We start from the raw sequence: 22,347 nt of genomic DNA, 5'->3' as shown, positions 1-22,347 counted from the left end.
AAGACCAGACACTCAGCTTTTCTATAATTGCAATAATGACAACATCAATTTTCAGCAGATCAAACAACTGGTAGGTGTGGTGGACTTTAAGAAGCATTCTCTATCTGTGGTGGTTATATGCTCCAAGCTATTAGATGGTGGGTTATTTCACTGAAAAAAAAGAAAGCCTCTTGTGTGGTGTCTGCATAAGCTGCTGCAAATTGTAGGCATACAGGTTTTTCTGGTTTACCATGCTGGCAGTGAGCCTTACTCTGCAGAGTTCAGTTATCCTTATAGTAGTTATTAAAGTTGATTCTCAATAGGAAGTCTTCCAAATGGGGTTGATATCCTCTATTTACAAGCTTGGTTACCACTGGAAGAAAAACAAAAAAATAAACTTCAACTAAGTTTAATATTCTAAAGTTAGCCTTGACATTATCTGTGCATTTCAATTTAAAACCAAAATGAAACAAAGTAAAACTAATGCAGAAATCTGAAGAAAATAGAAACAAATGTATATTTTTTGCATAAGAAAGGTCCAGTATCTCTTTCTGGCATTACAAAGTATTTCAAGTAAGATTCAAAAGAAACTCAGTTCTAAGTGAAACTGTATTATTGTAATAAGGAAATGCTTTCTCAAGTTGCTTTCATAATAAGATGGTGTGTTCTTATCTTAATTTCAACTGACCAGGAAGCATGTTTAGGTCCTCTGGTGACCTCTGTGAAAGAAGAAGCTCTGCTGAAGTTTTCTTGAGTGAAGTCCATTGTGAGAAAGAAAACCAAAGAGAAATTCCTGGGACAAATCCCTCAAGCTCTATGAATGAACAAGCTGACTGCTCTAAACATCCTTAATACCAAAGGAAAAAAGGCAACAGGGACTCCCTGAGCCCATAAACATCCCATGCACTAATGTAAAGGGAATTAGCAAGCAGCAGTAACATGCAAGGACGAAGGGAAAGTGTAGAGTTAGACATTAGGGCCTGAGCCAAAGCCACTGAAGTCCAGACTATTTTGTATTGGCTTTCAATGGATTCTGGATCAGCCCACTGTGAAAGAGCATTTTACAGTACATGGTGACTGAAGGAACAGGTGTAGATGAACAAGCGGACATTTGTTTCGTAGTGCTTAAGGAAGAGGGTGTAAAGAACTAGGTCACTCAGCAAATTTCCTTACGGAACGGTCAATTAATCTCTGTCCATGAAGCAACCATAGATCTTGTAGTATGGGCTTAGGTGGCTCCCAGAGGTGTTCTGACTTCCTGTAGCATTTGGAAGCAGCCATTCTAACTCATCCTGAAATAACTGCTTTTGGTTCTTTGACACCATTTTTGGACACCCTTAAAGAATAAAAAGGGCAGCTCATTTCCTGGGGAATATAGTCCCACTAGAAAATAGTCTAGAAAAATAGATCTAAGGAAAACAGATGCACTTCCTTCAGGAATTAAGGGCTTTCTGAAAAAAAAAAATAAATCAAAAAAATCAACCAAAAACCCAAACCCCATAAACCACCTTTGTAATTAGGGGATTGAAAAGTAACTTTCACTAAAAACACAAGCAAGATCTGAAAGAGAAATGGAGAGGAAAGACAGATCAGCCATTTCTTCAAATTACAGGCTAAGATGACAGAGAGAAGAAATTTTATCATGTTAAAGGAAAGAACATTTGGCAGATGATCTGTGCAGCTGAAAAACACTTGCCTGGAGCTCTGGATATAAGCTCCAGCTAATCCCAGCAGGCTCTCTGAGGTTTAGTCCAACATGGGAATTAGAATATTCAACTCTCGTAACAATAGTAATACACAACTACTGCAGATATACCTAAAATTACTTCTAAGTGGCATCTAACTATCATTGTTGCCAATAAAAAGTTCCCAGAACTCAATTCTACAGAAAAGAAAAACGCAAGTACACACAGAGAGCTAAATACCAAACACTTATTTTGCACATCATTAGCAAAAATATTATGGTCAGTTTTGGGATATCTGTTAGATTTCTTGCGTGGACATTTTAATTGATGAATATGCAGATCTTTGCAAACCACAGCAATGCAGTCTTCATTTGGCAACTACATTTTCTACCACAGGGCAAGTACACACATCTTCCTACTTTTACATCATACTTCCAAAATCTCTAATTTTTTCAGTTGTCACACAACAGTTAACTTTTTCTTCTCTATAAACTTGATGCAATTTCTTACCTTTGAATAAGAAGTGGGAGTAATACTTGAAGGTATTGTAGGACTGCTGCATCAGACCGAAGTTGGGATGGACAGCCATTTGCTTCCCTGCATCGAAGCTCCACGACTGAGAGATCAGCTGGCTGCGGAACTTCAAAATGAGGCTGAAGATGCTGTGTATAATGTTCATCACAGGGGCTGCCTTCTCTGTCAACAGACCCCTAACAGAACAAAAACAACTTCAGAAATGTAGGTGACACAATTTATTGGTCGTAGGAAGAAAAATACAAAGGTGTGACAATCCTTTAGGTTTAATTGCTTAAAAAAAATATCCACAAGACAGCAGCCAACTGCAGTGGTTATTTAAAAAGGTGCCTAAATCTAAATAATTTGTATGCACTGCCAAGAAGCTGGTATTTGCATTGGTATTACCTGATTTCTAGAATCTGCATTTGCACAAGAGATGACATTTAAAAACATTATCATGCTCTGAGTTTTCTTAAAAACTTAATCCCTCATCCTGTCACCTGGTATCCAGACAACAGCTTTAGGCAAGGTTTTTCTCATTAAAACTGCAAGAGAGAGACATGAAAGGACAGATTTCTTTTCTTCTTTATAATCCCTTTCTCCATCTCCCCACTTTTATCATTCTAGTGTTTACCCTTCAAGAAGAAAAAAATAAACCCTAGCTCCTCTCCTCTTATTCACACCACCCTTCTGCCTCATACACAGTAACCAAAGGGCTAAAAGCTTGTGATTCCTAAAAGACCGATGTCTCTTGCATTGCTCCTATTACCTGGATAGAGGCATCTGGTCATGTTTGTTCCTTCAAAGTCCAGTCCCAGTCACTGCTCATATATTAAAGGCATATACAATGTACAGAACAAGTAGTTTAAAATCCTTGAGCTAAGGGCACTTGTGCACACTACCCACACTGAATGAAAGAGCATTCATGTACAAAGGCTGTGACAAGGGTGGGGTGAAAGAAAAGCAACTGGAGCAAATGTGCCCTGAGTGGACTCGAAGCTTGCAGAGGCAGGGTGAGCAGGAGCTGGAGGCAAATCCAAGGACTCTGCCAAAATGAACAGGATGGGTAACTGAGGAAAAGCAATGTATGGACCTCTTAATGTGCCATGAAGTTTGTTTCCCTTACATAAAAGCATGTTCATATGTAAAGACTACTTAGTATGTCAGGTAGAAGTCAGTTTTGCAAAATTTTGTCAGGCTAGAGTGGCAGCTTGATTCACTTAAGTATGCGAAATAGAAGTAAATATGGAAGCTTGCCTGAAGATTGCTTTGTTGAGGTATTCAGCATGGGTTCTGTGAATTTCTTCCAGGTTGCCTACAGAAGATAGTTTGTTTCCAAATTCACACCATGTAACATGAAGGATCTGATTAGCGATGTAACCTTGAATAACTTTCACAAAATGCTGCATTTCATGTTTATACAGCTGGAGCTGCCGAAACTGAACAGAATTTGATGCACGACTCACTAAAGCTGAAGAGAAAAACAGAAATATACTGTCATCAGCACCCACAGAGACTACATAAGCCCAAGATTTTTAAAGGAATTAAAGTTTCTGTTAGTAGAGTCTGTTTAAAATGCCAAGAAAGTTCCTTTAAAAAATGGTGCCTTTTGAAGCTTGTCAGGATTGTTGATAAGCAATTGTCTAGCACAGAGTGCTAAAAGCATTTTAAACAGGACACTCCTTGGTTCACTCATGACACTTACCAGTACGTTTTAAATGAAACCAAACATCCTTGAGAGTCCACACCATGTGCTTCAGCTGAAGCAGAAAGGAGAAGATCTTGTTGTATTTATTCATGCAGCTCTCAGTAATGACAATGTTCAGAGGCCAGTCAACCTAAAAGAAATAACTGAGTGCTGATCATGCTACATTTTTGTGTTAGAAATTATAAGGCTATTTCAGATGTAACCAAAATACAAATTAACAAATATATTTTAATAATGGAATGCAATGACCAGGCTAAGTAAATTGTGTAATTTCCAAGACGTCATTTTTTCACTCCACTCTTAAATATTTCCATTGTTAAAAACATATTCACTACACCATGGTACATGTCATACTATAACTGCAGTACTACTGCCTTTCCCCATGCTTTCTTACCTTGTACCTTAGCTCTAAGCAACTCAGAGCATCAGGTGCATTAGGCTTGAACACTTCTGGAAGGTACTTGAGGGCAAAAGAAAGATTGGATGCAAGCTGGGTGTCACCATGAAGACTATATTGTAATGCTTTATTTAGGATAGAATTAAGAACCAGTGGATTCAGCAATTCACCAGGTGTCTGTCCTGATCCAAGCTAGGGGTAAAAAAAAAAAGAGAAAGAAAAATCCCAATTACATGGTACTAATAAAGAGTCTTGGCTCCTGAACACAGGCAAATACAAGCTGAATGATAAAGTGGTGACTATCCTGCCTTGCCCCACCATTCTGACTGGAAGTTCCTACTTCCACAGCAGGGATGCATAAAGAGCAAAAGAAGCAAGTTCTGAGCTCACAGCATGAAGGTAATCTCATACCTGTAGTGATTTGGTTTGGTACATTGGGCTGCAGCCTGCTGTGGCTCAGGAGCTGCTGCACATCCCTGCTGCAGGGAGTGCAGCTTTAGGATCTGCAGGCCAGAGCTGGTGTTACCCATCTGACACCCATCTGCCTAACTCATCAACTCAGCACCCTCCAAGGTTTACAAACCAAGCTTTTCATTCAATCTAGATCCCAAGTTGGGGATTTAGTCTGGCTTAAAGCATTCTTAGGACTCAGAGGAATGCATGAACTATCCTACAGCCATGTATCTCCACTGGCAACCTGCTATATTAACTCAGGCTACCCCTCCTATGAACATGTTCTCTCCATGATTACAAGAAGTCATTAAAATCCTGTCTTATTAGAGGGCTAAGCACTCTCCTCAGATGCCTCCCCTCTGCTCTACAGGATATTTGAGGGCAGAATAGGCATTTATGCAACATAGGCCTTTCCAGCGCATTTTAGCAAATGGCAAGAAGCTTCTACAGTCTTGCTGCCAGCAGATGGCATGGGACAGAACAAGAGTGCAGCAGTTTTCAGAGGAAAGAATGAAACACCCTTCCACAACTGTTTATCTGTCAAAATTTGAAATTATTACCCTCAATGTGCCAAATCCTTGTACTCTATTGCTGGGAGTAGCAGTAGGAAATAATACTCTCTCCCTTGGGATTTCCTTAGGCATGGGTATCCCTTCTGAGCAAAGACCTTTTGCCTCAGTCCTTACAATGTTAACACTATTCCCTTGTTCCCATCCAAATTAATCTGGGGATGTCAAGTTAAAGCAGACAACTCAAAAATAAGGGTTAAGACAACAAAGCAAATACCTTCTCAAACAACAGGTCACTGAGTGACTGAGCAAACTCCCCGTCTTCCATTAACAAAAAGTGTCTCAGTGCTTCAAAATGCTTCTCTACGTTCAGTTCCACAAAGTAGTAATCGACTACTGCTTTGTTTACAAGAGAAACACTAAGAATAAAAACAGAGAAAAGATGATTCTTACAAACAGCTCCTTCCTTACTGTTAACAATCAGCTGTGGCTACATCAGATTACTGCTTCAGTACTTAACTGATATCCAAGTCAGGATGATATTCACATAAGCAAAAAAAACGAGACCAAAAAATCCTCATCTAGAATATACCAGAATTAAAACTTACCACTTCAGATACCCGAGTTTTGAACAGCACTGGGGATGTATTTTAAGACTGGCTACATAAATGATCTTTAGAACATGCTGCTGGGCCTGGAGCAACATTTTATCAATAGCCTTCTGTCCTTATCTCTGTCACCTACTCAAACAGATTTAAGAAAGACTATTAAATCCCTGAGAAGAACATCCTAATAGGTAAAGCTCTGACACAATATACTGAGGGCAGGTCTACACTACAGTCTGCACCATAGTGGAGATATTAAAGGTAGCTTTAAATAATGTAACTTGCATATCAGGGATAGGCTAATTCTGCCAGTACACAACTCAGTCTGGCTTAGTTTGCTTTGCTGAATACATGAATCCACATACAGATCATTCTGGTAGCCAATCTGCATAATTAAAACTAAGTAAGATAATTGGATCTTGCTACATTGCACAAAACTTCTACATACTCAAGTTAGTAAATGGAAATAAAAACTTACAAGAAGATTCCAAAACAGGAAGCATTTCAATACCTCTGCTTTCATGACAGAAGCTAATATTGTACAGAATAACAAACTTTTCTTTAAAATACTATCAGCTAAACTAATGAAATGGTCCATCATATATGTGGTTTCCCTATATATTCCTATAGTAACAAGAACAGCTTCTACTAAACTTCAAAACAGCCTTGAAGCTGGAGTTCCCATAGAAACATAAAATACATGCTGATCCATATGCATGAGCTTTCACATAATAAAAAAATTTCTTTCTCTTTCCCTTATCTTTCACCTGCCAAACAACAACTGGTACAAACATTATAAATAATACACCTTATTTTTAAAAGAACAAGGAAATAATGGGTGTCAAAACCACTGCTGTATAATCCATAACCCACGAGTATGGAAGCAAACACTTCCCTCCTTGTACTTCACATTTTTAATTTACACATTTAAAAAAAAAAAAAAAAGTTAGTATTTATAATGTAAATTTGACCTTTTCATTAGTAATGGACCATCCACTGAACCACTTCTGGGGCCAAAGAGAAAATTAAGGAGAACAGATCTATGTGTAACTCTTGCCTTAAAAACAACTGATGAAGAAAATGGCATTAATTGCTAAGTTATGGATTCACTATTTCTAACAAATACTCACTGAGATACAAGTGGAGCAGTAATGGAACGTTTCATCAGCACTGGCAGAGACAAGAGCTCACTCAGCTGTACAGCTGTTTCATCTGTTGCTGACTGTACCATGGGATCCACAGGAAAAGTGTATGATCTTGGTATCACATGGTGCAAGAGATGAGAAACTGGTAGTTCTGCTAAATTTTAAAATACATAAGCATTATAAATTATTACATTTAAGCAAGCTAATAATCAGTTTCTATTAAACTCTACAAACCTCTCTAGGTGAGAAAATCATATTATGCCAAAATGTATTTCACCTTTGTGCCTAAAAGCAAACTGGTTTGCTACTGCAGTTCATAATAACTGGCAATTTACCGGTAATTCAGTTATTTTTCCTGGCAGTCAGCTTTCTTTCACAAGTCTACTACAACTGTTGATCTACTGTTCCAACAGCTTTACTCACACATCAAATCATAACTATCTTGGTATTTCTCAATACAATACTGATCCGATAGGGCTTTCAAATAAGCTTGTTCTTTCTTCCATGTATCTTCCTCTTCCTCCTCCTTAGTCCTGGGGGCATTAGCTTCAGAAAATGGAGTTTCCTGATGCACATTATCTTGTGGAATTCCTTTTTCAGGTTCTTCTTCCTAAAACAAACAAAAAAAGGACAAATTTTATGAGAGATGCTGGCTTTGTCTACTCAGACTTCAAGTGTTCCTACAGGTAAATCACAAGTTGTTCCAAATGAAAATAAAATACTTTTCTCACCTGTATTTTCTGAGATGTAAAAACAATATGGTATTACAGCGATTATTAGGACAGGAACTTTTTACCGTGGCTACCAGTGTGTTTAATCCTTTGAAGGAAAAGGAAGCCTTCTTGACAACTACTTTGTTCCTTACCTGTAAGCTCTGTGAGGAATCTGGAGAGGGGTCCTTGCTGACATTTGCAATTACTGTAATTACAAGTAAATTAAAGACAGCATTTACTTAGATCTGCTTAGAATACTTAGTTCATACTTCTGATCTGCTCCTGAAGTTCTTAAAAGTTTCTCTACAGACTGTCACAGAAACAACCACCCCAATACCAATCCCTCTCCATAGTCAGGCAGTTTCGTGTGTGTTCTCTACTCAAGATCACATGAGATGCTGCTTCATGAAGTTTCAAACTAGATTTTTTAAATGCTCTATTTCTTGTATATAGGAGACAAGACTAAACTCAAATTCTTGCATAGAAAGGCTTGGGTTGGAAGGAACCTTATAGGCCATCTAGTTCCAATCCCAATGCCACCAAGCAGGGACACCTCCCACTAGACCAAGTTGCTCAAAGCCCCATCCAACCTGGCCTTGAACACTTCCAGGGAGGGAGCATTCACAACTCCTCTGGGCAATCTCTTCCAGAGTCTCACCACCCTCACAGCAAAATAATTAATTTCCTCTGAATTCTAACAGCCTCCAAAAAGTTAAGCAAGGAATGAAGTATTAAGTACCCATCTTGAACATAAGCATTTGCAGTTACTTTCATGAGCTCTTAAACAAATGCTGACTGAATAAACTTTTTTTTTTTACCTTCTTGTTTCTCTTCCATTATATCTTCTTTTTTGTCAACTTTAATATTAGCATCAGGAAAGACTGCAACACTGTCAGATGACTGTAGTAAAATCTTTTCCCTAACTTGTGATGGTTTTGGTTCCTTTCTACTCCCTTCAGCAGGAGATAATTCTTCACTGTACAGAAGTGTTTGAACTGTGGAGTCAGATGAAGGACCAGAAATGGTTTTACGATGAGGTATTGGATCATCTTCTGTGGATGGGGCCCACTCCCCTATTTGGATGCTTGACTGAGATGCATGACCAAACGGGCTCCAACGAGTTTTCAAAGGCTCTGTATCTGAAACCAGCTCTCCAATTTTGATGTGTGACTGTGAAGCATGCCCATGGATGTTCCAACGAGGTCTAGCTGATACCACCTCAGACACATTTTCACCAATCTTGATATTGGCATCAGATGCATGACCATGGACATTCCATCGAGGCCTTGTAGGAGCTACATTTGACACATACTCTCCAATCTTAATATTGGCTTCTGAAGCATGCCCATGAACGTTCCACCTAGGCCTTGAGGGCTCTACTTCTGAAGTATATTCCCCAATTTCAATGTGAGCTTCAGAAACATGCCCATGAACATTCCATCGGGGCCGGCTAGACTCAACTTCAGAAGTATAGCTGCTGAGTTTTATATGGGAGTCTGAAGAGTGACCATAAGGACTTGAATGTGGCCGCAAAGTGTCCACATGAGGTACATATTCTCCCACTCTGATGTTGGCATCAGATGCATGTCCGTGAGTATTCCACCGAGGCCTTCTGCGCTCCACATCAAATATATTTTCTCCATGTCTAACATGTCCTTGCCAAGCTGCAGATGGTCTGAGAACTGTATTAAAATCATACTCGTTTTGCTGATGCACTGGTGCATTGTCTTCTCCTTCTGGTGCTCCTCTCCAGACAGACTGATTTTCACTTACTTGAGAAGTCTCAGAAAGATCCGAGTTAATATTTCGGAATGCTTCATCTAGCAAAGATCCTTGTACACTAATGGCAACAGGCTGTTCATCTTGGGGCTTTGATAAGAAATCCTCTATATTCACGTTGGATTCAGGCAAGGAATCAGCACTATCTAAAGGACTGCATGCTTGCTCTGAACTTTGGAGATGGCTTTCAAATCCTGCTGCTTTAGGCTGGAACTGCTGTTCAGCATGACTGTCTGACAGCTCTGGCATGGGCCGTGCTTTGTCAGTGGAAGCAGCATATTCCAGACCAGGCTCTGATTTTCTGCCAGCTGTCTCATTAGAATGCAGAGGTTTCAGAGATGAAATCTAAAAAATAAATAGTGATTATACTGTATGGTTAGTCACATAATCAAGCTACTTATTAGGGTATCACTTTATTACATGTAAAATTTAAAAATTTCAAATTGTTCAGATGTACCACAATAAAGGTGATAACCACTCAGCCTATTGTTACAGTGAACCTTCTGTTTAGTGAGCTGAAATGAACCATGAAATTAACTCCCTTGAGAGAATCTTGGAACTGCAACCTGAAGTTTATGTAAGAAAATAAACTCACTTGTGAATGTGAATCTTTCACAACAGCATTTTTATCTAAAGCCAACTGGCACTGTTTGTAAGGAATAATATCTACTTTTCTTCTGTAGTTTCCATCTGGAAGTTTTTGAAGCATTTCCTAGAAGTAAAAATGACAAAACCAAAAGTCTTTAAGTACCAAGTACCACATTTTCGAAACTTCATGTCTTAAATCTCTTCAGAACAAACCTCAATGCGTTTCTGATCTTCTAACAGAAACTTAAGACGGGCTGTTTCCAGCTTGTGCCGCTGGATTTTCCATAACGCTCTTTGCTCCCTACGGGCTGCATCATCAGAAAGTTTGCTATAATGGTCAATTAATTCTTGCCTAAATGAAAGTAAAAATAAAACCAAGGTACAGATTTTCACATATGGCTTTTCATCTTCCCTTCTAAACAATATGAACTTTTGCACTTCAGATCTGAGTAATTTTTTATAAGTAGAAGCCAGAGGCTTCGATCACAGAGAATAAACAGGTCGAGGAAACAGGACTGTATTCTCAGTCAATATGCACTTCTAGAACTATTTCTCTACCATTCATTTAGCTTAAATATTTTTGGATATAAAAGAAAGTGAAATATAACTAGATGCACAATAAGAGCAATTCAAATAACAATGAATCTAACTCCTCCATCTGCTTTTTACTTCTGCTTTGACACACTTGTGACCACTTCCGCAGTAGGCTCAGCTTTTAATTATAAGACATAGTTACATTTTTTCCTGAAATTCTGACCATCACAAAAGCCAGACTGGATAGGGTTGGTGCAAATCAGTGGGTCCCAGATTTCCAGGCCACTAGCCACTTCTCAATCACAAAATAGCTCTTAGATTACCAAAAACCCTTACATCCATCTTTCAATTGCAAACAATATCCTTGTAGAGCAATGTGTGGAAAATGCTGGCGCTCTACATTTTATTATACTGTCATTTTTCCCAAGGTCTTTATGATGGTTTTGGAGTACCTAAGGTTTGGAAGACTACTCAGATCCATTTACCTTGCCTTTTTTTCCAGTTCTTCCTCTAAAGCTTTCAGTCTTTTTTCTCTCTCTCTGAGCTCTCGGGCATAGCTGAAATCATCATCAATCTCCTCTTGCTTTATTGCAAGGCGACGCTGCATAAATATTTAACACTTTTAAAAGCCACTCTCAATACAAGCTGTAATGCAGACATTTGCAAGAAGTTCTTGTTTGTACCCCAGGAGCTATGCATTCAACTCAAGTACAATAAATCAAGATATCCTTTGAATTATTTGCCTGAGAAACACACACACAGAGAAATACCTCTTGGTCTTTTGCAAATTGCTCTTTCAGTTTCTGAAACTGCTCCCGTTTCTTTGCATCCAAAGATATTCGTTCTGACATTTGTTGATCTGTATTGCAATAAAGATACTCTCAGTTTACATTAACAAACACACTAGAAAATACATGAAACACCACTGGAACTTACCACTAATGGCTTTGAGTACTTTGCTAGCAGTTTCTCGAGCATGAACAATTAATTCTTGTTTGGCTATTTCCATGCGTAAACTCTAAAAAACCCAGACCAAAGAAACAGAAACATAGGTAGGAGCTTTTCCTAGTATTTGAGACTTGAAAATACACTGTTGCAAGGACAGGTGCACATTTTATAGAGGCTATTAATCTATGACTACAGTACAGAAATATGAATAAAACAGTTAGTTAAATGGAAAGTCCATAAAATAATATTGAAGGTCAATATTCCAGATCTTGCAACAAGCCAAATCCATTTGATATATGCACTACATTGATGGTTTCTGAAAGACAGAAGTCTTTTTATAACTAAAAAAACAATTAGCTGTGCAAATTACAAAAATAGTCTTATCTGGTTACTAATTAGCTTGACATGTTTGTTAAATCAGAATCTAACAATCTTTTCAGTACTTTTCAGTAGGAGGGCAAATCTGCTGCTGCAGAGAACTAAGAAGTCTATAAGTCATTTAATATTTGAAAAAGAAACAAATGACAACACATCACTTATAAAAGTTACATGATACACGTTTATTTGCTTCACTCACAATTCAAACAGCAATTGACCAATGAAAAAATCCCGACCATAAACACAAATTCTTTCAAAGTTGCAACAAAAATGAAAAATGAGCATTAAAAAAAATAAATTCCCAACAACAAAGTCTTGACTCTTTAATTAATTTACCTTTTCCTCCTTGCTTATGGAACTGTACCGGGCAATTCTTTCCATTCGACCCACATACACCGCACAATCTCTCTCGATTTCTTTCAGCTCCTCCAGGGAAAAAATAACTGAAATCCGGGGAACAGGTATATCTGACCAGCATATATAATGCTGAAAAATGAAAAATTTCCTTTTAAAGACATTTTTCAAATTGTGAAAAGTTAAATTGTGAACTCACATTACATTTTTTTTAGCTTTGTAATACATCAAGATACTGAAAGAAGCCTCCACATGCAATCTAGGATTTTTATTAATATGACAGTTTTTACCATTTATATCATGCAAAGTAAGAGACAGAGGTAGAATGTTCCAGGACTTGGATCACAGGACAAATTCTCAGAGTTCCCTTTCCTACTGAATTGGACAGGAATCCAAAATCTGATACATACATTTAACACTAGTCATGTTCTAAATATCTGAAATTTTGCTCTTCTGAACATCTGAATTAACTGAGCATGAGTAACCCCACATGGAATGCAACTCTCCTATTTAAGTAAGGTTTTGTTCACTCATATCCCACATGGATCCTCGATTAGTAGGACCTGTCTGGAATGTAACTAACACACACCTCCAGGAAATAGCTCTGCACAAGACATAACTCTTAAAAACATGGCCAGTGCACAGCACAGTTCTCTAAATTAAGTATCTTCAGTCTTTCTGCTCTGCTTCACCCTCCCTAAATATTTGAAGCTGTTCTACTCAGTGCAGAAATCAGGCAAATGCAGCTAAGGAAGCTATTTTTGGGGGGAAAAGGAAAGAAAAAGAAAAAAAGAGAAAGAAAAAAGGAGAAAAAAAAAGGAAAAAAAAAAAAGAAAAAAGAAAAAGAAAAGAGCACACAAACATGCTCACACTAGATGTCCCTGTCTACTGGTAAAATCCAGAAGACTGGATGCCCAGTTGTGCTCCTGGGACTATGTTAGCCTAAGGAAAAGGGAAGAGCCAGCTATTAAGGGCGTTACCACAGCAAGGGATGAAATGTGACAGGCACTCTCACCCAGACGGAAGATGACTGAATCTGGTGCCACACATGCAGTGAGAATGATCTGACTATTAAGCTATTGTGTTAATGACTGACAAAGCTGTAATTTATAATGAAAATGATGGCTGACATTGTTTTATAAAAAGCCCAGTACTACTGGCACATCCAACTGATGGTTTGAGAATACTTCTCAGAGCAGACTCAGGAGAACGAGCAGAGGGTCACCTCACTTGAGATACTAGGCTTATGCCTGATACCTGGTATCAGATATCTGATATTACTAAGTTACTCAGCTCTGTCAAGAATGGACATCTCTGATTTTAAAACAAAAGAGAATACTAGTTACTTGGGAAAAAGCACCTATAGACTTTAGATGCCTCTGTGGTTGTTTCATTGTTAGACATATGTAGAGAAGGGGGAAGACACAAAGTAGTTGTACATGCTTTTCTAATCAAGGACAAGATTTGTTCTGCAAAATATGAATAAATAGAAATATTTAAGCACTTCTTGGAAATGTAGTGACAGAACTGAAATACAAGAGCTATGCAGAACTGAGTCAAGACCTGGTTAACTGAGCCATCTTTAAAACAAAAAATATTAGTGTGAGTTGTGTGAAAAAGTAAAGGTCTTTGCTTAGAAACCTAAAACATTTCTGATTTCAATTAAAAGGAAAAGAAGAAATATAGCATGTGCACTGGATACAATAAATTTGATTCTGTTAAAAATGTATATTTCTGTGGTGTGGTGTTAGAAGTACAGCTAATAATCAGCTCACAAGTATATGAGAGCCTTTCATGAATCAACATCCTACTCAGGCAATACAAGTTCTCAATAAAGGAGCAAACTTGCTAAAAATCTAGAAACTTGCTCTAAAGAGACATAGTTTTCTCAGTCATGGAAGAAACCAAACCAAAACTTACCCTAGGGCAGCACAGTTTCAGCAAGTTTATGGTTTTCCCGCATATGTATACATCATTAGCAATATGTTTAAGAAATACAGGGACACAATCTTCTACTTCTTTTGAAATCAAAACATAACCATGAGTCCAGTAATGTTTATCTAAATATCAAGCAAAAAGATGAAAGTATATATTTTAATTAGGTAATAAACAGCACAAATTATATAAACTGTAATTGCTCCATATACATACTGTACCTCTGAAACAAAGATAGTCCTCATTCACCTGGATCATAAATTCTCCATAAACATCTCTGAATACACCACTGTATACCCAATCATAGATAAATCTAAAAAATATATACAATTGTACAAAATTAAATCAATCCTCTTGCCTTCTCAACTTTATTATAATCAAACAGTAAGTATATTCTTTAAAAATTCAAAAAACACAAGACATAGGCAGGATAAAAAACAGCAGTTAAGTACCATCACACTGATGTTTAAAGATACACACAGGATTGTGTCTCTGGTTAACAAAATTTTTGCAATCTAAGGAACTCTACTTCCTGTTGTTAGTTACTTACATCTACTTAATAGAAGACACTATTTTTTACAAATTTTTGCTTACTGAAAAACCTACAAAGGAAATACAGTGGAAATAAGCATGAACTTTCCTAGTTTGTGCAACACTGAGAGAAAGACATTAATTTTCAGTTTCAAGATTTTACTACATGCATAAAAAGAAAAAAAACAGAAGTTTATCTGAGTCTTATATTCCAGTATGAATTTCCAGTATCAGCAGTAAGAAAGAAAACTTATTTGCATGTATTTTATTTACTAATCTAGTCACACATAAAACCTGTATGTTCTTACTGGGCTTGAAAAGTGATGGAAAGAAGAATTCAGCAATATTTATGTATTTTAATATGTATTTTTGAGATACAGCAACATCTTGTGTTTTCTGCATTACTCACCAATCACCAACTCATAACTATACAGAGAACACAACTTAAACACAACTATGCAGAGAACAGTATGGACACACCTTGTGTATGGTTCACAGCTTGTCTTCAACAAAGATAGAAGAACAGGATAATGCTCATTGCTACAGTTGTTGAGAGCCTCTTTGTACAGATATGAAAGCAATTTAACACCCTAAGAAAAATAAAAATATTATAATATTAGGTAACAAACTTTACTACAACTTCAATAACAACTCATACATACATAGCTTTACATGTTTCACTTCCTCCAGCTATCTGCAGTTAAGATCACTTTACCTGAGCTAGTTACCTCAAGCTCACTTGACAGTCACTGGAGGGAAACAGGTATGTTTAGAGCTGGATTCATCTGACTTGCTACAAAGACCTCCTTCAGAATTAAATGAAAAGCAACCTTAAGCTTATTTTGGGTCTTTTGTTTACTTTAGGAATTGAAAACACAGGACAAAATTCAAAATTTTAAAATATCTGGATAAAGGACCATGGCATTGTAACTGGAGGTCTAAGGTTTTATCTTTGGTAGCAGAGAGATCTATACTAAGTAATTTATCTAAAAGCCTACCTAATCTTAAAAACTACTAACACTGTAACCCAAACCAAACATAAAAACATAAAATTCATTCTCACTGTAGGAAAAGAAGCACCAGCTCCACCACTGATCCCCACTGCTGTTGTTCCTATGCCACAAAGTTCAGCTAAATACCTAGAAAATAATATCAAAACATGTAAAAATTTCAACCGGAAGTATCTGAGATCACAGTGATGAATCACAGAATCAAAGAGTGGTTTGAGTTGGAAGGGACCTTAAAGATCACCTAGTTCCAAACCCTCTTGCCAGGAGCAGGGACACCTCCCACTAGACCAAGTTGCTCAAAGCTCTGTACAATCTGTCCTTAATGTATATGAAGAAATAAGACTGTATTTTTTCTTCTATAAAAAGTTTAAGTATTTACTATTATTCTCTTACCTTAACTGACGACCTAATTTTCTGAAGAGAAAGCTGATGGTTAGAAGACTTAAAGTAGGAGGTGTTGACAAAACACAGGCTCGGTAATATTGAAGGTACTTTCTCAGCCCACTCGTGAATGCCTAGTATCAACAGAAATATTTAAAGTCTTTCTCTTACAGCTGTTAATAGCCTATATCAATTGCACCAGCATGAAAACAAACCTTGCATTAAAATAATTTGTGTATGAAGGTAAGAGAGACTCGAATACCAAAGTAAAGGGGAAAGTAAGAGCCCCTACAATTTCAGACATTCCCATTAGCCAGATGATTCCTCTATACTCTTATACACTCAATGGAAGGAGTCTGTGCCCACACATAGCTCAATAAAGCATCTTGGTTCAGCTTCTTTGAATTGCCCTTTGAGGAGTTCCTCCTTCTCCGACAGCTATAATATCAAACCAGGGATACCTTGTTTCTTACATTCAAGCCTAAATTGGATACTGGAGAAAACTAAGCTAGAACCTTTTCTAACAAGAGGAGACTGACCTATAAACACTGCTGTAAATCAAATATGCAGATGGAAAACATTTTTATAACCAATCCCAACTTAATTCTATGCATTAGAAAGAGCTGAAGTCACCTGATGTTACACAGCTCAGTATAATATAAAGGGCTGACAGGGAAACTTGGCATTTAATTTTGAACTGACAAAAAGTAATTAAAACTATGAAATATATTTCTCTATCTCAGTTTATTTTTCAATATATGTATTACATATATGCATACTATAGTAAGAAATTATTGTATTTTAATACATCTCAATGTATAAATGTGGAATGTTTCAAAAACATCTAAAAGTTATATTCCTTTAGTCCTCTACATGACTAAGCAAATCACACTTCGGGTAATGAAGCCCTTTTACCATGTGTTTCAGTGCAAGCAAGCACTAAGCACACAGAGCTGAGACTTACTGGCACTGCCGATTGCTGACCTGGGTTTAGCATTACACTGAAAACACTTTGCAGTTTTGCAGAATGCAGAAATTCCACTTCAAACAAAATCAAAAAGTACCTTCTCTACCTAAGAGAATTGCCCCATTAAATCTAGATTATTTAATCCATTTTTTTTACCTGAAACACAAGTCCTTTGCTGTATGAAGAATCTAGAACTGGCTGAAGAGAGAAACGACTTAGTCGTGTGTAATAGGTGCCATACTCTGCAACTTCTGAGAGCAGGTTGTGCATTGTTTCTGGTGAAGTCCCAGATACATACACCCCCTCCTTTATCACAAATGTCTGAGCAGCCTAAAAGGATATGGAGAGGAAAAAAAGACAGATTAAAATATCTCATAGCTGTGTTCTGATTTAAAATAGCAAGTGTTTACACACAAAAATAACAGTAGACAAATTCTCAGTGTAGATACTCTAGCAACTGAGACTATGTAGCTAATAGGACAGTGTCAGAAATACACTAAATTGTAGCAAAATTTCAGGAGTATGCATGGTATTTTCAAATATACAGAATAAAACTCATTATATAATTCCTTAACAAAAATCTCATCTACAAAACTATCTACACATCTATTTTCAAGTGTTCATAAACTTATTTTCATTTAGAAGACTACAAATAATCCTAGCCTATTGCAATTACACCATTATTGCATCATTAATACTGCCTTATTGCAACTAGGTCACATTCAACTTTTCAGGAGCATCCACAACTGCAAGATCTCCAGAGAAACAACTGTATTGAAGGAGAAACCTCTACAAAGGAAAAAAAGAGATGTGACTCAGAAGCGCATTTAAAAACCTTCTGTACCTGATTGAGTGAAAATGTAGTGGATACCACACCAATGAGGACATTCAAGACATCCTTAACCAGTTCAGGTTCTTTCATTAGCACGAGCTGTGGGAGCTGAAGCACAGAACTGCTGAACAGCTGCAACTCTCCTTCTCGAAGTCTGTAAAATTTGTCAAATGCTTCTCTCCCAGCTTCAGTAAGATATGGCTCCTCTTTTTTACCAGGTGGGCTGTGTTAAGAGTAAACACAACATGACAAGGAGACTAGATGAAAATAAGAAAATCTATGTCCTAAAGAAAAAAAGGCATTTCAGAATTTCATACAGCCAGCATTGATCACACAGAAAGCTACCAGTAATATAGTACATTTTCAAGGGAACGTGCACTCAGTCAATGAAACTGTAGTCCAGCCTCAATAAGTAGGTGGATAACTGGAACACCAGTTCAGAGATAGAAACCTTGACAGAGAACCACCAGCTTCTTTTGTGGCCTTCCCTGATGCAATTTTCACATGAGGAAAATGAGGTCAATATACATCAGATTTCCATGTAATACTAATATTAAAATACATTAAAAAGCAATATGCTCAAAATGATAAAGACTTGTCTCAACACATTTTAGCTCTCCCTATTGAGGATTACTATCTCCTCCAAAACAATTTCTTCTTGCAATTGTTCCAAAAATTCTCAGTCCAAGTAGTATGTACTACATGAAACCTGTCAGGCAAATGGTCTGTATTTGACCCTAATATCCTTACAGTCTAAATGGCAGCAAGAAAAACTGTCTTGTACGAGGAACAAAGCTAGAATGCGCTCCAGTGGCTTTGAAAAAATCAGAGCAGGGAACTTCTGAGTTTCTAAGCTACTCAGGCTCCTTGAAAAAACACTGTATTAACACTGCAACAGATGTGCCACTAGATCACTACTAAGAATTACAGTAAACACACAGAGAAAAGTTCCTCCAAGAATCAGGCACACCACCATCCATCAGGAATGTAAGGAAGACACCTGACATACTTGCCTTTTTTATTTCTTCCATTTTAGCAAGGTAGAAAGCATTGGCAGAGCCATACGGAGCCTTCTCTCAGGACATACACCTTCTACTCAATAGCCAAAGGAACTACAAGTCTAACTACACCTTCAGGAAATCTGTTATAATTTCTGTTCTGGTTACAGACAGGGAAAAGGAATACAACTTTACAATACTGGGGGACATGGGTTTAATTACTCTAGTGCTCTGCAGCCACCTCATTCTCTTTTGAAACTGAAAACACATTCTAGACTGAGATGAATTGCACATAAGAACAGGAAGTGTTTCCATAATCACTTCAGTGTTTTTGACAAAGATTACTTTGTTTTACCTGCAATCTAAAAACTAATTAGTTGAAACTGCACAACTGTTACTCCCTTCTCAATCATTTATGCAGTATATTGAATTCTGTGAATTAAATATGTACATTTCACTATTTATACTGAGGTCATTTGGAACCATGATGAAATGCACCTTTATACACTTGCATATGAACGCATAGTATGTTTGCCAGTAACATCAGACACGTACTATCCAATTCTTTCCCAACATCTTCGTTTGCTGGGTCCGTAGGTAAGCACTGCATCCCACAAATCTATGTCTGGAGTCATGCTTGGCTCTGACTGAGAATCAGGAGTCAGATTGGATGCTGACTGGAACCCCTCATCTTCTGACTGGTCTATGCTTTGGGGAACCTGTCAGAGAGAGATCAAATGTTATACACGAAAACATTTTACCAAAGAAATAAATGCTAGTAAAGAAGATGTTCTGGTATCACTTCTGATCAACTGATTCTACATAACTCAACTTGTCACCTTCCCTTTATATCCATTTTTTTCCTGTAAGTACTCTTTAAATTTCCTAAGTCTTTATGGGTATTAGTGCTTATACATAAAACTCTTCTCCTCTTCTCCAAGGTAACTAGTGACAGGATGAGAGGGCATGGCCTGAAGCTGCACCAGGGGAGGTTTAGGTTGGATATTAGGAAGCACTTCCTCACGGAATCCTTCAAATTTGCAACCCTTTTGTTAATTATAACTATCTAGTTTGTTCTCTTATGCTTACTGGTGAGCAGAAAATCTGAAGGTGTCCCAATAGTTTATATGCCACAACCTCAACTCCCACTCAACAGGAGTTGTGAAGACAGAACAGTATTCAATTTTAGTAAAAGAAAATCACACCCACATAAAAAGCAGCATGTTTTTCAAAAAGCTGCAAATGTTCCAGTCTGATGGAAAGAGCACAGCCCTCACTCAAAAGGCTCTGCCTCCCCTAGGCTACTACTATATGTGCACAGTGAATGGCACAGGGGCTTTCTTTTTTAATGTCTCTACCTTCAAGTTCCAATTAAGACCCCAAGTTAAGGGAACTGCAAGAGCTATCCATATGTTAAGTAGAAGGAACAAAATTAGGATTAAAACTACAGAAATAAGAAAATCCACCTACAAGCAGTAAAAATGAAACAACCCAGGAAATTTATCTAGTAACTCTATGAGAATAAAACATACCAAAATAAAACAGAATGGACAGCAAAAGGGGGAAAAGATACTGTAGGAACTGTACACACGGAAAAGGTAAAAAGACAGTGGAACCCAGGAGCTTCAATGAAATATAACTGAAAAAAATGTGGTAAGACACAATGAGCCAAGAAGAAAGGACAAGAAGTTAGGTAATGTAATCTGAACAGCAAAACAAATACATTCAGACAGGAATGCTCATGCAGTCAGGCTGAACAGAAACAAGCAAACAATGCAAAGGAGTTCAACACACCAAGCAGGCCAAAATGCAAGCAGAATATTATTAGGGTGTGGAAGGCACAAAAAGAGCTGAAGTTTAACTTCGCAAAGCATATGGCCCTGTGATGGTCTTTTACACATAGGACAAGATGAAGGTTTTCTTTATCATATATTTCTGCACCCAAAAAGCTTATCTGGTTCTCAGCAAAGAATAGGATCCCTGCCCCACCTTATATTCCAATGCCGCATGCTCCTGTCACAAATTAAATGACCACCTGTATTTTCAACTATAGTTTCAAAGTGGCATATGGAAAGCATGCATATGCCCTTCAGTCCAAAACAAATGATACCATACTTTAATAGCAAGTCCAGACAAATCTGCATTGTCAGGCACTGGTGGCAAATCCAACTTGATGTCCATGTCATATGTACGGCTGTGGACAAGAGCACCAAAGAGTGAGACCCGCGTCTCCTTCTCAAACTTCTCCCCAGCAGGATAGCTCTGCGAGAACAACCCTATGGCAGGGAGTCCAGTGCCAGGAGCAGCCTCCATGATCTGAAGTGTCTTTTGAATTGTGTCGTTGAACTGACATTCCTCGTTTGTTATCAGAGATTGTATATCAGCTTCAAACACGCTGACATCGTAGTAATCGTAACCCTGATACTTGACGTTTCTCCCAACATATTTGTTGTTCAGAAAATAGTCCTTTTTTTGTGGCACAAGCTGAGGAGGACCTGTTCCAGCCAGCTGTACTAAGAGATCCAAGACAGAATTAACTTCAGTAAAGGGTAAGCATTCAGCTGTTTCCAGTTCCTCCACAAGATTCTCCAGTCTATCTGCCTGGGCACCCAGGCCACCAACTCTCAAATTGAAAGACAGCATCAAAATTTTGTTTTTCACCGGAAGCCCAGAAACGTTTGATTGCAGCTTACGAGCCTCATCTTGAAACAGGTTTATGAACAGGGTGTTATAAGCAACCCTTTTCAGATTTTGCTTAGCCCTTCTCTTGCTGATCTTCTGCCTGCCCAAGTAGACTTTCCATGGCAAACCTGTCAGGTGTGCTTCACACAGGTCATTGAACAGCTGTGTAATGCTCTCCATTTCAAATCAAACTGCCAGGTTCCAGCAGTCACAGCCGGCTGTGAACAGCCTGGGTCTTGGTTTCGTGCAAAGACCTGAAAAATACCAGCAAAAGAAAGAAACACTCTTAACATCAAGAAATTGATGAGTATGCTTTATCTTAAACTGAGAAAGCCCAAAATGAGAGAGAAGAAAACTGACCTAGGACGTATTTAGGACATGAGCTTTAAAAATAACACGGTGACTTTGATCACAAGCACAGTGATGCTGGTGCAGGCTTTATTCCGGATGCCTGATTTTGCTTGACAGACCGAAACAGAACAGAGAAGGTTGTCCTGACACAAGCCAGGATTCTAGTGGGAACACCTCCACACGCTGTACCTGCCCCCTCCCCTTTCCCGTGCAGACATCCCTGCTCCCACCCGTGCCGTGCCCTCACAGAAGCTGCGGGGCCACGCCGAGCGGGCCATGCGTGGGCGCGGGTTCCGATGGCGCCGGGCAGCGCAGGGCCGGCCCGCACCTCACCCGCCACCCCCACAGGCGCGGGGTGCCCGGGAGGCG

General features: G+C 38.2%; 1 protein-coding gene across 1 annotated transcript; it reads right to left on the bottom strand.

Moving 5' to 3' along the window:
* Positions 1-21,807, bottom strand: TUBGCP6 (tubulin, gamma complex associated protein 6). Its single transcript, XM_010003395.1, has 25 exons — positions 21,061-21,807; positions 19,501-19,664; positions 17,960-18,170; positions 17,272-17,445; positions 16,161-16,282; positions 15,821-15,896; positions 15,238-15,347; positions 14,448-14,539; positions 14,212-14,351; positions 12,274-12,423; positions 11,548-11,629; positions 11,382-11,470; positions 11,097-11,212; positions 10,291-10,429; positions 10,085-10,201; positions 8,529-9,834; positions 7,863-7,915; positions 7,421-7,607; positions 6,983-7,151; positions 5,525-5,666; positions 4,283-4,477; positions 3,886-4,018; positions 3,438-3,651; positions 2,175-2,374; positions 1-352 (listed from the first exon to the last, which is right to left on the bottom strand). Exons 1-25 carry the CDS (start codon positions 21,805-21,807, stop codon positions 261-263), a joined length of 5,220 nt encoding a protein of 1,739 aa, XP_010001697.1. The 3' UTR covers positions 1-260.
* Between the last annotated feature and the right edge of the window lie 540 nt (positions 21,808-22,347).

This window comes from Chaetura pelagica, unplaced genomic scaffold, assembly GCF_000747805.2.
Source record: "Chaetura pelagica isolate M959 unplaced genomic scaffold, ChaPel_1.0 scaffold57, whole genome shotgun sequence".
Classification (NCBI taxonomy): Eukaryota; Metazoa; Chordata; class Aves; order Apodiformes; family Apodidae; genus Chaetura; species Chaetura pelagica.
The sequence above is the reverse complement of the archived record's forward strand: the minus strand, read 5'-3'. Positions and strand labels throughout refer to the sequence as shown.

Excerpts from the sequence above, each read along its gene's own strand:
- TUBGCP6 (XM_010003395.1), bottom strand. The coding sequence starts at position 21,807 with ATGGAGAGCATTACACAGCTGTTCAATGACCTGTGTGAAGCACACCTG. Across the intron at positions 9,835-10,084 it reads TGAAAGATTCACATTCACAA|ATTTCATCTCTGAAACCTCT; the intron begins GTGAGTTTATTT and ends TTTATTTTTTAG. Across the intron at positions 7,152-7,420 it reads AGATAGTTATGATTTGATGT|CAGAACTACCAGTTTCTCAT; the intron begins GTGAGTAAAGCT and ends TTTAAAATTTAG.